This window comes from Thalia democratica, chromosome 5 (genome assembly GCF_965202585.1).
Source record: "Thalia democratica chromosome 5, ktThaDemo2.hap1.1, whole genome shotgun sequence".
Taxonomy (NCBI): Eukaryota; Metazoa; Chordata; class Thaliacea; order Salpida; family Salpidae; genus Thalia; species Thalia democratica.
Window position 1 is genome coordinate 77259629 of NC_139169.1, and position 14051 is coordinate 77273679.

A 14051-nucleotide genomic window follows, 5' to 3' on the forward strand; every position below is an offset into this window, starting at 1 on the left:
TCCCATGACTATCACGAATATGAACAGCCAAGCTGAAATAATATAGGTGCGTTTAGCAGGTTTAAAATTTATGTACTAAAGTTTTAATTTTCACGAATTTGAACAAACATTCTGAAGTATTAGAGGTGTTTTCAAAGTTTGTAAAAAACAGTTTCTGAAGAAAAAGTGTGTGAAAAAGAGCTAAGTAAAAATATAAAGTTTTACTTTAGAAAGTTCGTGCTTACGTGTCATACTTTTTACTACTTGTTTCGTTTTATTTTTTTGCTTTAAGTTTTTTAAACTTCCATCCTCTAAAATTAGAAAATTATTATTTCGAAAGTTCAAACAGTAAAAGTTTAGTAACACATTGAAAATTAATTAGATATACCAAAAATTTGTAAAAAACTAACGATCTTCACAGTTTTCTCCGTTGAAAAGAGTCATACACTCGCAAACACCTACTCCATTATCAGCACCAGAATTGCAAGTACCAAACGGATCGTTGCAATCATAATTACTTGTACATCGTTTCTCTGTGAAAACATTTATCAATTTATGATGAATTTGTGAAAAAATCATTGTATTTTTTACTTATTTAACTATTTAACGGTAAGTTGTTTTTTTTAACAACATACTTTGTTTAAGTGTTTAGACGCTAAGTTTCTGATTAGTCACTAAAAATAATACCATTTTTGTTAAGTTGTTTATTTGACTAATGACTTATTGAAAGAAAAAAACACCTTTGTTCTGTATGTTTATAAATGGTCTGTTTTATTTTGTAATAAATTTATGTTTATGAATTAGTAAGTTTTACTTTTTTAAGATGTCAATTGTGTTTTAATTAATTTTAAAAATAGCAACTTTAACTAAATAAAGCTAAAGTTATTAGCAAGACATTTGTCTGATTTTTTTTGTTATTTAAAACTACTGTCAATTATAGATAATAAAAAGATATAAATATTTAAACACAACTAATGAATTAAAACTTAAAAAAAAAAATCAGAACTACTCATACTTAAAACAAAACAAAGTAAACTTCTTTATATAGAAACAGACAAGAATACTTTTGTTTTCAGGCTTGTTTGCTGAACTAATCTTTGAGAACAAAAATTAAAAAGCAAAGTAAAACTTGAATAATAGTGTTACCACAAAGTTGAAAACTAAAGTAGCTAGTTTAATAAATTATACATGTATACACTAACTGGGTGTAAATATAGACAAGATAAATTTTATAAAAATAAAAATAAAAACTTTTTTAAATATCCTTTTCTAGTATGCTAATCTAATTTTTTTTTCATTGTTTTTAAAACTAACTTGCGCAAGTAGCTTTTGTTCCGTCTATCGGGCTGAATTTTTCCTTGCACACACAAATGTAGTCTCCATCGCTGATGAGATCACAGTTAGTTGATGAAGTATCACAGCTGTCTCCACACAGTTTTGCAGGATCAATAACTAAAGTATAATAAGTATTTTGCTAAATTCAGATTAACAATAACGAATTGAATCTGTGTAAATATGCGTTTTTTAAAGACTCTTTGAGTTAAGGTTTACAAAACTACATTATTGCATTATATAAAGTTTGTTTTAAGTTTTAGGCAAATAAAAAGCGTAAAGAGCATAGTTTAACCTCCAATTTTTTCTATAGTTTCTTCTATATTAAGTTCTACCCCTGGTACTTTAGTTATCGGAGCCTGTTTAAAAATAAAGGTTTGTTTAAGTTAACTTACATTATCATATCTAATACTTTCTAAGCACCGACTCATTAATAAAAAAGCTATAAACGAACGTCAACAACATTTTGCATCTTACTGTATCATTTACGGCACCCTTGAATTCTTCCTCCACAACTGTTTGATTCAAACCAGCATCTTTGAACTCTTCCGCATTGAAAAAGCTAACGTAATCGCACAAATATCCGCCGCGTGATTGTGACGTACAAGTTACGTCAGAGTGATCGTATCCACTTGTGTCTTCATAAGTTTCGTCAAGCTGAAAAAATAAATGTTTTTGATATTTAATCTATTCATCTTCGTTTAAAGCTTAAATTAGCTGAAATTGCGTGTGTTTATTAAAACTAGCAAGTAGATTACAGTAGTACCAAGTAACGGAAGTTACTTGAAATTTGTAGATTATTTTAGGCCAGGGGTTGGCAAAATGCGGCCCGCGGGCCAAATGCAGCCCTCAAAGTTAAAATTTGTAGTTTGCGAAGTACTATTCAGCTCAAAACATATATATTTAAAAAAGTAATAAGAAAAAAAAAACTGTAATAAAAGCCTACAACTACTGTCACAATTTGATAATTACTCATTACTAGTACTCTACTAATGCTTATTTTATCCTATTTTTGGATAAAAAAAGATTTTTTCTGGTAATTCTTACAAGTATTTAAAAATAATTCAGCCCGATGAATTTTTTTTTTACAAAGTGTGGCCCACGACTAATATAAGGCTGCCGACCCCTACTTTAAGCTATTTAGGCAAACTAACGGAATTTAGTCACAAAAAATTTTGGTCGAATGTGTTAAGGATTTTTTGTTTGTATAAATTTTTAAAAAGTGGGAATGTCAAAGTTGTACGAACAACTAAAAGTGATAAATTACTAAATTGATAAAGTGATAAATAAAAGTGATAAATAACTAAATAAAAGTTTTAATTCACTGTTATTTTTTTTTACTTAAACGAACGTACTGTATACAAGACAATGTTTTAAAAAAAGGTTCGTTTAGTCGAGAATATTGTTACTTTATATGCTTCAAATAAATGTTTAAATTTCTTATAACTATCTAAGTTAAAAATTAGTGAAATATTAGTTTTAAAAACTGTTTAAAACTCACAAAAGTTTTAACGTCTGTTTCAAGTTGATCTTCTTCTGCAGTTCTTACGTCATAAACAGTTGTAGTCTCAAACACAAATTGCCCCCCAAATTGTTTTACTAGAAAAATTTTCGTTAGTGATTTTGAGGATAACTTTTACATTTTATTTTTTTTTTTATACTAGTTGTTTTTACTACAAAACACAATAAAACAGCTTGGATTTATTAAAACATTTTAAAAGTTTTGAAATGTTTTGTTTATGTTTCGACTCAGTATTCTGTTTTGTTTATTTATTTTTGATGTTCTAAAAAATATACAGAAAAGTTTAGTAATATATTTTATTATAAATAGTTATATTAACATATTTTTTAGTAAAACACTTGTTGTTTCGTTTTTGTACTTATTTTAAAGTAGTTTAACTAATCTCATTACTCTATTTAAATTTAAATAATAATAAAAGTGAAAGTTGACTATTCAATTTATTATTGGTTTCAGTAAGAAAAAAGATTTCGACCTTGTTAAATATTAATAATATAGTTTATCTAAATTTAAATGTACAAGTAATCTACCAACAAGTATAATAAATGTTGTACTTAATAATCACACTGTTAATTAAGTTTGATATATAGTATATTTTTATATAAACTTATTGATACTTTTACTTTAAAAATGCTTATGAAATAGAAAATTTGTTCAACATTGGTGTACTTGAAATCAATCTATACACTGTAGCAAGCAAAATGACTCTTATAATAACTTACATAAACTAATATAAAACTTAGTGTGGTATTTTATTTTATATGCTGTTTTATTAGGCCTAAAAATTATCGAAAGCATTTTTGATTGTTAACATTTAAAAAATAATAATTTTAATCTTAAATTTTGTTTCTTAGAAATTAACGATTAGCATAAAATTTCTCCAGACCAAAGTTTTTAGTTCATCTAAAATGCGTACATCTTAAAAACTAATGCAAACAAAAGTAAGCTTTTACAACTTAACCCAAAAGCTTTATACTTTCATTATTTCAAGAGCAAATTCTGTTGAAACTCATAGTATTTGTACAAAAGAAAATTTAACAAATGCAGAATTTTTTAAATATTTTAACTTTCAGAGCAAAAACTATTTGTTTACAATCCTAAAAATTAATTAAGTTAAAAGCAGTAAAGATGTTTCTTAATGATAAAACCAAAACAAATAAAAGTAGTTTGTTATTCTTATTACTTTCAGCGCAAATCAATATTTTATCTAAACAGCGTTTAAAAACTTGAACAACTTTATATACGTAAATATAAAATTCAAACTAATATATTACTTATGGTTTAGTTAGCAAACAAATAAACATTTCATTAAATTTGAGCAAGTCCCATTGACACCATTATACCCGGGCATTCACACATTTAATAAAACTGATTAAAATGTCAGTTTTATTTCTTACTACCTTCAGCGCATGTACCGACCAATTTTATAACAAAATTAATTTGACCAATTTTATAACAAAATTAATTTGACCAATTTTATAACAAATATAATTACAATTTGTGCATATGCGTTTATTTTTATTACCTTTAGCGCAAGTCCCGTTCAAATAAGACTTTTATTCAAAAATTGAAAGTATGATAAAAAAAATTTTTATAATTTCATTTATATCTTCATTGTACCCTGGCATGCACACTATTTAATAAAATCAAATAAAATAAAGTTTATATTTATTTTTACTACCTTCAGCACAAGTCCCGTTGAGATCGTTGTACCCGGGCAGGCACACTGTTTAATTGCATGAAATACAACTTACACAAAATCTAAGTACGATAAAAAATTTTACTTTTATATAATTTGCTTTTATTTCTAATTACCTTCTGCGCAAGTACCATTCAGATCGTTGTACCCGGGCAGGCACACGCACCCGTAACCACCGTCCTCCTTCGTCTTGCAGTACTCTGTTGTGACGTCACAAAACTCGGGGTTCGACCTGCAGGTTGGCGTCTCGGTGGTCGTGATTCGGGCGGTCGTCGGTTCGAACCCGGACCCCGAACCGCTGAACGCGTCTTCGACGTAGGGTATTTCCCTGTTGAGAGACTCGACGTGGGTTGTTTCCCTGTTCAGGGATAGTTTGTAGTACTCCTCGATCAACCGTTCTTCTTCGGACGCCACCTTCTCCGTGTGGATGCTTGCTCCTGCGAGGGCGACGAGGGACATCAGAGTCAGCGAGAGCCGGACATTCATTTTGAGTTTTTTAGAAAAAATATAATACTGTTTTTGTTTGTTGCTATTTTTGTTGGTGAACGTTTTTAAAATTTATCTGAATAAATAATAAACTGCTTTGAATATTCTGAAATAAGAGCAAAATTGTTAGGTTCAATAACATAACACTCGAAATTGATTCTACTCATTTTTAAAGCTTACTCAATAAGTTTGATTCTTTTTCGCAAAACAACTGCTTTCTTGTTTTGCTTCAGTTCCGGGTTTTTAAGTTATAATATATTGCAAATGACCGCTTTTGAATATTTATCTGTGAAGTCATATATATATAGCTTATGCACTAAAATTTATACTTATAATTACAACTATTTTTGTTATTAAAATTAATGTAAGTATTACAAACATAAAACTATAACATTATAACAAATTAAGTAACCTCAAGTTTGACACTCATATTTTATGATGGAAATCCAAAAGTAAAAAAAAGAGATGTGTAAGTAAACTACGAAGTCACTTAAACAAAGTATACATACCTTCACTCTGTAATATTTATTACAAGTGTATAAATAGCTCAGAGGTAAAATCTTTCTTGATCATTCTTAGTTTTTTTAAAAAAGAAATAAAACCAAATTTAATTATAAACAGTCTAAAACACTTTTGAATGTAGTTAACTTTAAATCATCTTACTTTATTTTTTATACTAAAAGAAATAATAACAAAGTGAGCTTTCACTTAAAAAGGCTGTACACAAACATAAGCATACCACAATAGGCGTACATTAATACATTAACACAAAAGAATACTGATACACATTCGGGCTCAACATTATGTTTTGTCATGTATTTTAAAACAAACAATGCTGAAAGCACGCGATATCAAGTTAATAATTCACCAGAGAGGAACATTTTTGCGTCAGTTTGTATTTATTTATCTACGTTACTTTTAATTGTTTCGTTTGAACATTTTGTGTGACAGTTTTATGAAACGAGTTACTAATAATAGTACAGTACACTGTATTTATTAAAATAACATAATTCTTTAACTACTTTAATCTCTTTCTCACATATATCTGAAAAATACCTGAAGACGAAAGCAATGCCGCACTAAAGTTTAACAATGTTAAACTTAATATAAAACATTAAAAAAAAGAAAGTTAATAAAAACTCATTCGGTTCAACACTCGTTTTATACGAAATAAAAAAAAAACGAACATAAACTTATTAGCTACTATGCACATGACAACTAAACAAATAAAAGTGATTTGTTGTGTAAGCAAGATCAATATATTTTTAAACACAATTCGTCTGATTAAGTTATACAGCTGATAAATTAACGTCAACTTATTTGTATTTTTTTTTTACTATTTTTAGATGAGTTATAGAAATCTGTTGCGATATGAGTAGCTAATAATAGTACACCAAAACATTTTTTAGTCTGTTTAATTTTTTTTTTAATACAACTAATTAATAATGTTTACTTAAAGGAGGCAATGTTATTAGGGCTAAATCATCTTACTAAACTTACGTCATGAACAAAAATGAAACATAATTAGTTGTTTATTTTTAAACAACGATAGTTTAATATGCTCAGGCAATGGTAAAAAAATAATGCAGGTAAGTGGTCTTGGGAAAACTAAAAAAGTAAAGTAGTTTTATTTAAATTAAAAAAAAGTTATTGTAGCTTTTATTGGTAACAAACAGAACACAAGCTAGAAATATTTGTTAGCTATTCCAATATTGTTTAAAAATTAAAATTGTGAAAACAAAAAGAACTTGGTTATAAACCGTTTCTGTTTAGCTAAATTATTTTTTTTCCTTTAACTGTGTTTTTGATTAATTTATTGAAGGCTTTACATTGATTATTTATTACTCTTATAGTTTCAAATCTTGTTGTTTTTAATGAAAGACTATATGTCATAATTTTACTACTTCAAATTTTATGTTTAGTTTCTAGTATAAGTTTCCAACGACAAGCAGTGAACTTTTACAAAAAATAGAGTTTAATTTTTTATTATCTAATCAAAAGATATTAACTAAAGTTTAAACTAAGTTCAGCAAAGCAAAAACTGTTTTAAAAGCAGTAATGTTTTATTTTCGTTAATCTAATCAAACGAAACTGTTAACTACTGGGTTGACCACAATTATCATAGAAAATGTTATCTGACGTTAAGAAATGTCATATTTTTATACATTAACAGTTTATTTATAGCTTTTTACTAGCAAAAAATAATTAGTAGTTCTATAACTTGTAGTAATAAAAAACACTTAAAAAGTGAAGCAAATGTGTTCAATATTACATTGATTAATATTGATATATTAATATTAATATAATTAATTAATTAACATAAAAGCATTGTATATAGCGTTTCATAACACTCGAAATTTACATACAGATAAATCTAGTTTTGATTATTTACCGGCTTGACAATTATAAAGTTTTGGTTTTTTTGTTATTTACCATTTTAAGGTGCTTTGTCAATTTAGTAACTTTTTATTTATTTAGTTATCGAAGTACAGTTTTTTTTTTACTTCAATTAGAAGCTTCATTCAACGATTATGCACCGCTAAAAATGTACTTCAGAACTATTTTAAGGTAAAATATACCCATAGCGGTATAAAAAATATTAAATAAATTATTAATTTATAAAGATTAAGTTTCAAAATAACTTTTTTTTATTCAAAACTATTTACAAAAAATTTACTTGCTGTTTAGTTTTTTAAATAATTTGCTGCTATTAGTACAACAAAACTCAGAAATTACTCACATAGTAGTAAATACATAAAACACAAAAAAACATTTGCTAGCAGAAATTTTTAATGTTTACTTCCTTAAAAAAACCTTAAAAAAGTCATTAACAGTGTATAGATTTTATAAAAAGCTTATTATATACATGTACATATATTAGTAGATATTATGTCATATGGTGTGTTTAAAAAAATATTATTTAGTTTAACAAAAAAGTTATCCAGTTAGGAAAAATATGAGTCAATCAGAATAGCTCAAACTAGAGCTTCAAAAGTTTTTTTAATGTTTTGTGCTTTTATTATTTTAAATGTATTCAATCACAACAATTTTAAACAGGTAAGAAAAAAATGAGCCAACAACCAGAGAAACCGAGATTGACAATCGCCCAGCAAGCAGGTCCTGCCGCTCCCATGATCAGTGAGAAGGAGTTCAAGAAAACCATGCAGGATGCAGTTAATTACTACAGATCCCTCCATGAGTCTCAACCCCTGTCCTTGAGTGAAGAGCTTTGCCTGGAAGCTAAGAGGTTTGATAAAACTTGTATTTCAGAACTTTATAAAGTGATCCATTCTAAAATATTTTGATTGACTTTTTGTTTATAAGTTTTTCCTGTAGCTAATAGCTATGCTTTTAGCAAAATTGGTTTAAAAAACTTATATAAAGTTAAGCCATATGTAGTAATGAAGTATTTTGTTTTTGTTCTACGTTAACTTAATAGTCATTAGAAGTTTATAGCTCTTGTAAACACAAGTAATTTAACATTTTAAACAAAAAAACGTTTATAGTAACTACAAACAAACTATATTTTCTTAATTGTGATAAATTAATTAATTGTAATAAATCTTTAATAGTAGTTATACTGTTATGAATACAGTTTTTGTTTTTAACACAAATTTTAATGTTTTCCTTAAATCATGTGTAAACTTAATATCTACCAAAAGTAAACCTAGACTAAAAACAAAATGTTTGTAAATAAAACATTTCTATCATACAAGCTGATTTTACAGGTACGCCAGCTTACTGACCACGTATGGCAAGTTGGAGTACTCGAAAGACAAGGAGGACTATTTTGGCGACTGCCTGTTCACCTGCTACGTGAACAAGTCCCCCTGGACCATTTTGGAGGAGTGGTACAAAGAAATGGGGCATTACAACTTTGACCGACCCGGATACGAGGCCCACCACCGTGAGTGTTTAATTAAAAAAATAAAAACTTATAATGTGTATATCTATAAACATAATATCAGACTCATAGTCAAAAGAGTAACTAATTAATAAAATTTAACTTTAAAAATCATAAAAAAAATTAGAATTTAAAATTTGATATGGCCCTGGATATGAGGCCCACCACCGTGAGTGTTTAATTAATATATTATTTTAAAACTTAAAATGTGTTAAACCAAAAGTATACCAGACCCACAGTCAAAAGTGTAATTTTTAACTTGAAAAAACATAGAAAACTTTTAGAACTTAAAATAAACAGGATATCAGATAAACTAACAGGATATCAGTCACACCACCATAAGTTGTATAAATTAGCTTTAAAAATGTATTAATTTAAACATCAGTAATTATGACTTCTCAAACAAAAAATGTTTAATTTTATCACCAAAATAGAAACATATTATTAATTAAAAGTGTTTTTTTGGAGTACTTGTTTGTAAGCTTATCTAGTCTTATACTACATAGCTATTATTATATCATCTATTTTATGTGGTGAAGCCTAATTTTTAGAAAAAATAAGTTATTTATAAGCTAAGTGTTTTCTCAGATTTCAAATTTATATAATTCTAAACTTAATAGTTTTTATCATAAAAAAATATAAAATTTTATATAGTCTAAGCTGTATTTCTAGTTCAACTTATTTTATTACCAGTTTATTAAACATCTTTTATTAGTTAGCTTATTTTGTTGTCATTAACCTGACCTATCAAATTCTTTCACAGTTTAAGTAAGATAAAGCCATTAACAATCGCTGTATAAAAATTTAAGTTTAAATACTTGTGTCTCTGATTAAGTTTCAAAATAAAAAAGCTAATAAAATCTAATTTGCAAATTTTTATTCCCCCTTTGTTTTTTATTTTAGTTTAATAATTTTAATTTTATTTACCTAAAGTATTTTATCACATAACATAAGTTTTTATTAAAAATAATTTTCAAGTGTTTTTATTTTGTTCGCTAGCTCAAAAATTGTATTTTTTTTCAATATTAAATATATATGGAAATTAGTGATAAGTTGTTATTGGTATTACACTTATCTTATCACATAACAATCATGTGTTTTTTTTGTTTTTACCAAAGCAACTATATATCTTATTAATTAACTTTATATAAAATCTATATATAATTAAAAAAAAAAACATTCATTTCTTATCTACTTTTTTAGAGCTTAAGTTTTATACTTAAAATATAAAGTTATTCTTAGTATAGAAGTTTTAATGTTTATTTTTTTGATATTCTATCTATTGTGTTAGTTACGCTTATCCATATATTTTATACAAATACATTTAATTTTATACAACTAAACTGACAGTTTACTTTCAACTTTTTTCACCTTAATTTAAATAAAAAATGTTAAGTTTTTTTCTTATAGTTTTTTGCTATAAAACCTGTACAGTATAATATGTAATTTTGACAAATTTTTTTACACTACTTTTAGTACTAAGTTTACATAAGTTCAAAACTTTTTCTTGTGTTTGTATACAATGTTATAAAGTGTTTAAAAAGTTATAAGCTTTGTTATAAATATACAGATCAAAAATTATAAAACTTTCAAAAAAAAATTACTTATGTACATTTTGCCAGATCAAAAATATATAAAATTTTATAAATTTGTATAATAATTCAATAAACAATAAATTTATGATAAGTATCACTAAAACTAAGTATAATTCAAATTCTATGAAGATTTAATTGCATTTACTTCTTATACACATCTTAAACCTAGTTAATGTAATAATTTATTATACTAAAAAATTGTATAAATATGTCAAAATGTTTTAAAGCTGTTAAAATTAAACTTATTAATTTAAAGCTTTGGAATTAGATTAGCGATATGTATTGTATAAAAATAAATAAATATTGCAGTAAACTTATTGCTTTACACTAGCAAAAATATGTTTGCTATAAAATTACAGCTCATTACTATGTTTTGTTATAATATTTTTTTTCAAAACTTAAAACATTTAAAAAATTTGTTTTAATTTTCTAAACAAGTAGTTATGAATTTTAACATGTTCAATACTAAAGTTAATATCAACAGGCTAACCAACATAGCAAGCAAATTATCATTTTTAGTTTAATTCTTTAATGATTGATATAAGCTTAATGTTTCATTGAATATTATATAATCAATACCCTTTATAGTTTATTACTCATATGTATTTTTTATACAGTTTAAAACTTTTTATGTGGTTTCTTTTTTATTGCAACAGTTTAAAAAGTAAACATCAAGTTCAAAAACAAGTTACTATTTCAGTTGTTTTGAAAAATAAAAAGGAAAAAATGATGACAATAAGAAAAATACTGATTATAAATGACTATGTTACATTAGCGGTTTTGTTATTAAAAACACAAATTTTCAACATTTGCTAGTAAAAATTTGATAAACTATAAAATATTTTTGCATTGTTTTTAATTATTACACAAAGAATAAATTTACAAATATCAGAGGAAGACAGAAGTGTATCAAGTTAAAATATTTTCAAGTATGATAGTAATACTAATAAATAACAATTGCATTGTAAGACTTTATATCATTTGAAATTTGCTAGTAATGTATAAAAAATTTATATAAAAAAATTGCATTGTGTTCAGCAGTATTATACAAAGAACAAATTAACAAAACACCAATTGCAATATGTTGACCTAAGTGCACTAACTTAAACATGATAATAATATTTATAATTAAAATGCATTGTGGAAAGTACTTTATATAATTTAAAACTTCTTTATATAATTAGGTAACTTCACCCAGCTGGTGTGGAAATCTTCAACCCTGATGGGGGTCGGGGTGGCGTACGACAGCGCAGGGGTCATGTTCGCCGTCTGCAGGATCGCGCCACAAGGCAGCGTGAAGGCGCTGAAACCCGATCTATTCAAGGTGAACGTGGTGAAAGCGGTAAAGTCTCCACAGTACGCCACCGCCACCTAGTGGCTGGAACATTTATGCGGATATTTCCATATTTTTTGGAAGAAGTGTTCTGGGGGTAAAAACACTAAGATCATTTTTTGTGGGTTTCTTCTTTCATTTGGTTACTGTGTTTTCTGGTTAATTTTTCTCTTATTTTTTTTTTGTAATTTTAGATTAAAACACTATTTTAGATAAATTTCGGTTGAGATCTTATTTTTTTAAACTTTTTAAATTTATAACATTCGGTTGTACTTTTTACTATTTTAGCCACCTCAAATTAAAAATAAAAAGATTTGAATTTTTAATTATCTTCTATCAACTGATTACTTTTTTACTATTTTTGGTTAACTGAATTTGTTTTGTGGTTACCATATGTCAATTAGTTTCTTTTTCTATGACATTTAATTCTTATTTATTCTTTTATGTTTGTGTTTAAGTGTTTCTATTTATTCTTATTGTTCAAAAATGCCTTAGAGTTTCAAGATTGTGTTGAAAAAAGATTAAATTTTTACTACATTTTTATATTACAACTTTTAAAGAAGATTATGAGTACGTTTTAAATCATTTTTCAAAAGTGCTTTGTTCGAGACGTTTAAACAAGTGCTTTATAATATTTTAAAATTTATAATTAAAGTTTACAATGGTATAAACATAAGCATGAAATTTTTAAACGACCTACTTTTTATAGTGTGAGTTTAGTCATGTTTTGTTGAGTATAGTTTTATAAAATAATCATGCCGCAGAAAGTTTTGCATAATTAATAGTAATCTTTTTGTTGTGGTGAGTTAATAGAAATTTTTTTATACTATCTCTGCATTTTCATGTGCGAAAATTTGTAAAAAATTTATAAAATACTTTTTTTTTTGGTATTTTAACTTTAAACTTCAAGTGAACTACTTACTTCGGTACCTTCATAGTAAATCCACAGTATTTTATTTTAAATTAGTTATTTTTGACCTAAAGTACATTTATTTTATGTGATTACTTTTACTATGTGTTAATAGTTTAAAGTTTATGATGTACAATTAAAAAGCAGTAAATTTTAGAATTCAGTACAAAAGCTAATTACATTTAATTGTTTCCTTTTTGACTGGTTTAAACAAAACTTTTCAGATAATTTTATAAATTTTATAAACTTTTTTTGAAACACCTCTTGAGCATACTATGTTGCAATTTTAATTGTTTAAAAAATTATCTAAACTACTTTTTCATGATACTTAGTTGCAAATTTCAAAACTGTCTAAAAATTAAAACAATTAATGACAATGAGTGTTTATTAAATTTTTGGAATTAAAAAACATTACAAAAGTAGTTTTTAAATACAAAGTGTTTATATGGTTGATATAATTATGTTTATTTTAGTACAGCTTTTAAAATTGCAGTATTGAATACTTAGTTTCAATAAAAAAATCATTAATTTCCCAAACAAATTGCTAAAATTGTTACTGAAAAAAGATTAACATTTAAAATTGCTCACTAAGATTAAAAGTGATGAGAAACTTTCTGTTTATGCATTGTTTAAATATTGTATACATGCTACTGTCTATCGCGTAATACAATCCTTTTAATTGTGCGAACTTTGCTTTTTTTTGTATACAATTATTTTGATACATGTTATTAATAACTTGTAATTTTTAAATGTATAAAGGTTAGTATTGTGTTGCATGTTTTTAATAACAAGTGAACTTGAGATAATATTTAAATTGTGGCTTAAATTTTTTTGTAATTTAGAAGACTAAACTGTTTTGAAATGAGTAAGAAACAAAAAAAGGGGAAAAAAGTTTATAGTTAAGTGTTTTAAATAAGTACAAAATTTGTCGATATTTATATAATTATTCACTGTTACAAATGTTAAATTTTATTATTAAATTTTACATTTCAATAAACATTTTCACTTGTGTTTTTCAAGTTATTGCTTTTTTTTTATCTTATAAATTATTTATACTAACTTATTAAAACAACTAAGCTTATATCTAGCAGTATAATTAAAATATATCAAAGCAACAAAAATTTAAACGCAGCAGATAAGTTGTTTGGTATTTTTATATAAAAATATGTTTGAGATAAATTCTAACCATCTCCCATTTTAAATATGTTATAATTTGTTGTAAAACATTTGTTCTCCCACGATTCAATTTTTTTAATATTAATTTTATAGCATATCAATAGCACTTTTCTACTTT

The 14051-nt window shown here is 25.7% G+C and overlaps 1 protein-coding gene across 1 annotated transcript; it reads left to right on the plus strand.

Annotated features, from left to right (window-relative positions):
- Positions 1–7904: 7904 nt before the first annotated feature.
- On the plus strand, positions 7905–11889 carry LOC145836927 (Golgi-associated plant pathogenesis-related protein 1-like). The gene is made up of 4 exons (XM_082944697.1): positions 7905–7914; positions 8073–8262; positions 8744–8922; positions 11699–11889. The coding sequence occupies exons 1-4, from the start codon at positions 7905–7907 to the stop codon at positions 11887–11889; spliced, it is 570 nt and encodes a 189-aa protein (XP_082800823.1).
- Positions 11890–14051: the final 2162 nt, after the last annotated feature.

Coding starts and splice junctions, on each gene's coding strand:
- LOC145836927 (XM_082944697.1), top strand. Junction 8,263..8,743: donor CTTTGCCTGGAAGCTAAGAG/GTTTGATAAAAC, acceptor CTGATTTTACAG/GTACGCCAGCTTACTGACCA. Junction 8,923..11,698: donor CGGATACGAGGCCCACCACC/GTGAGTGTTTAA, acceptor TTATATAATTAG/GTAACTTCACCCAGCTGGTG.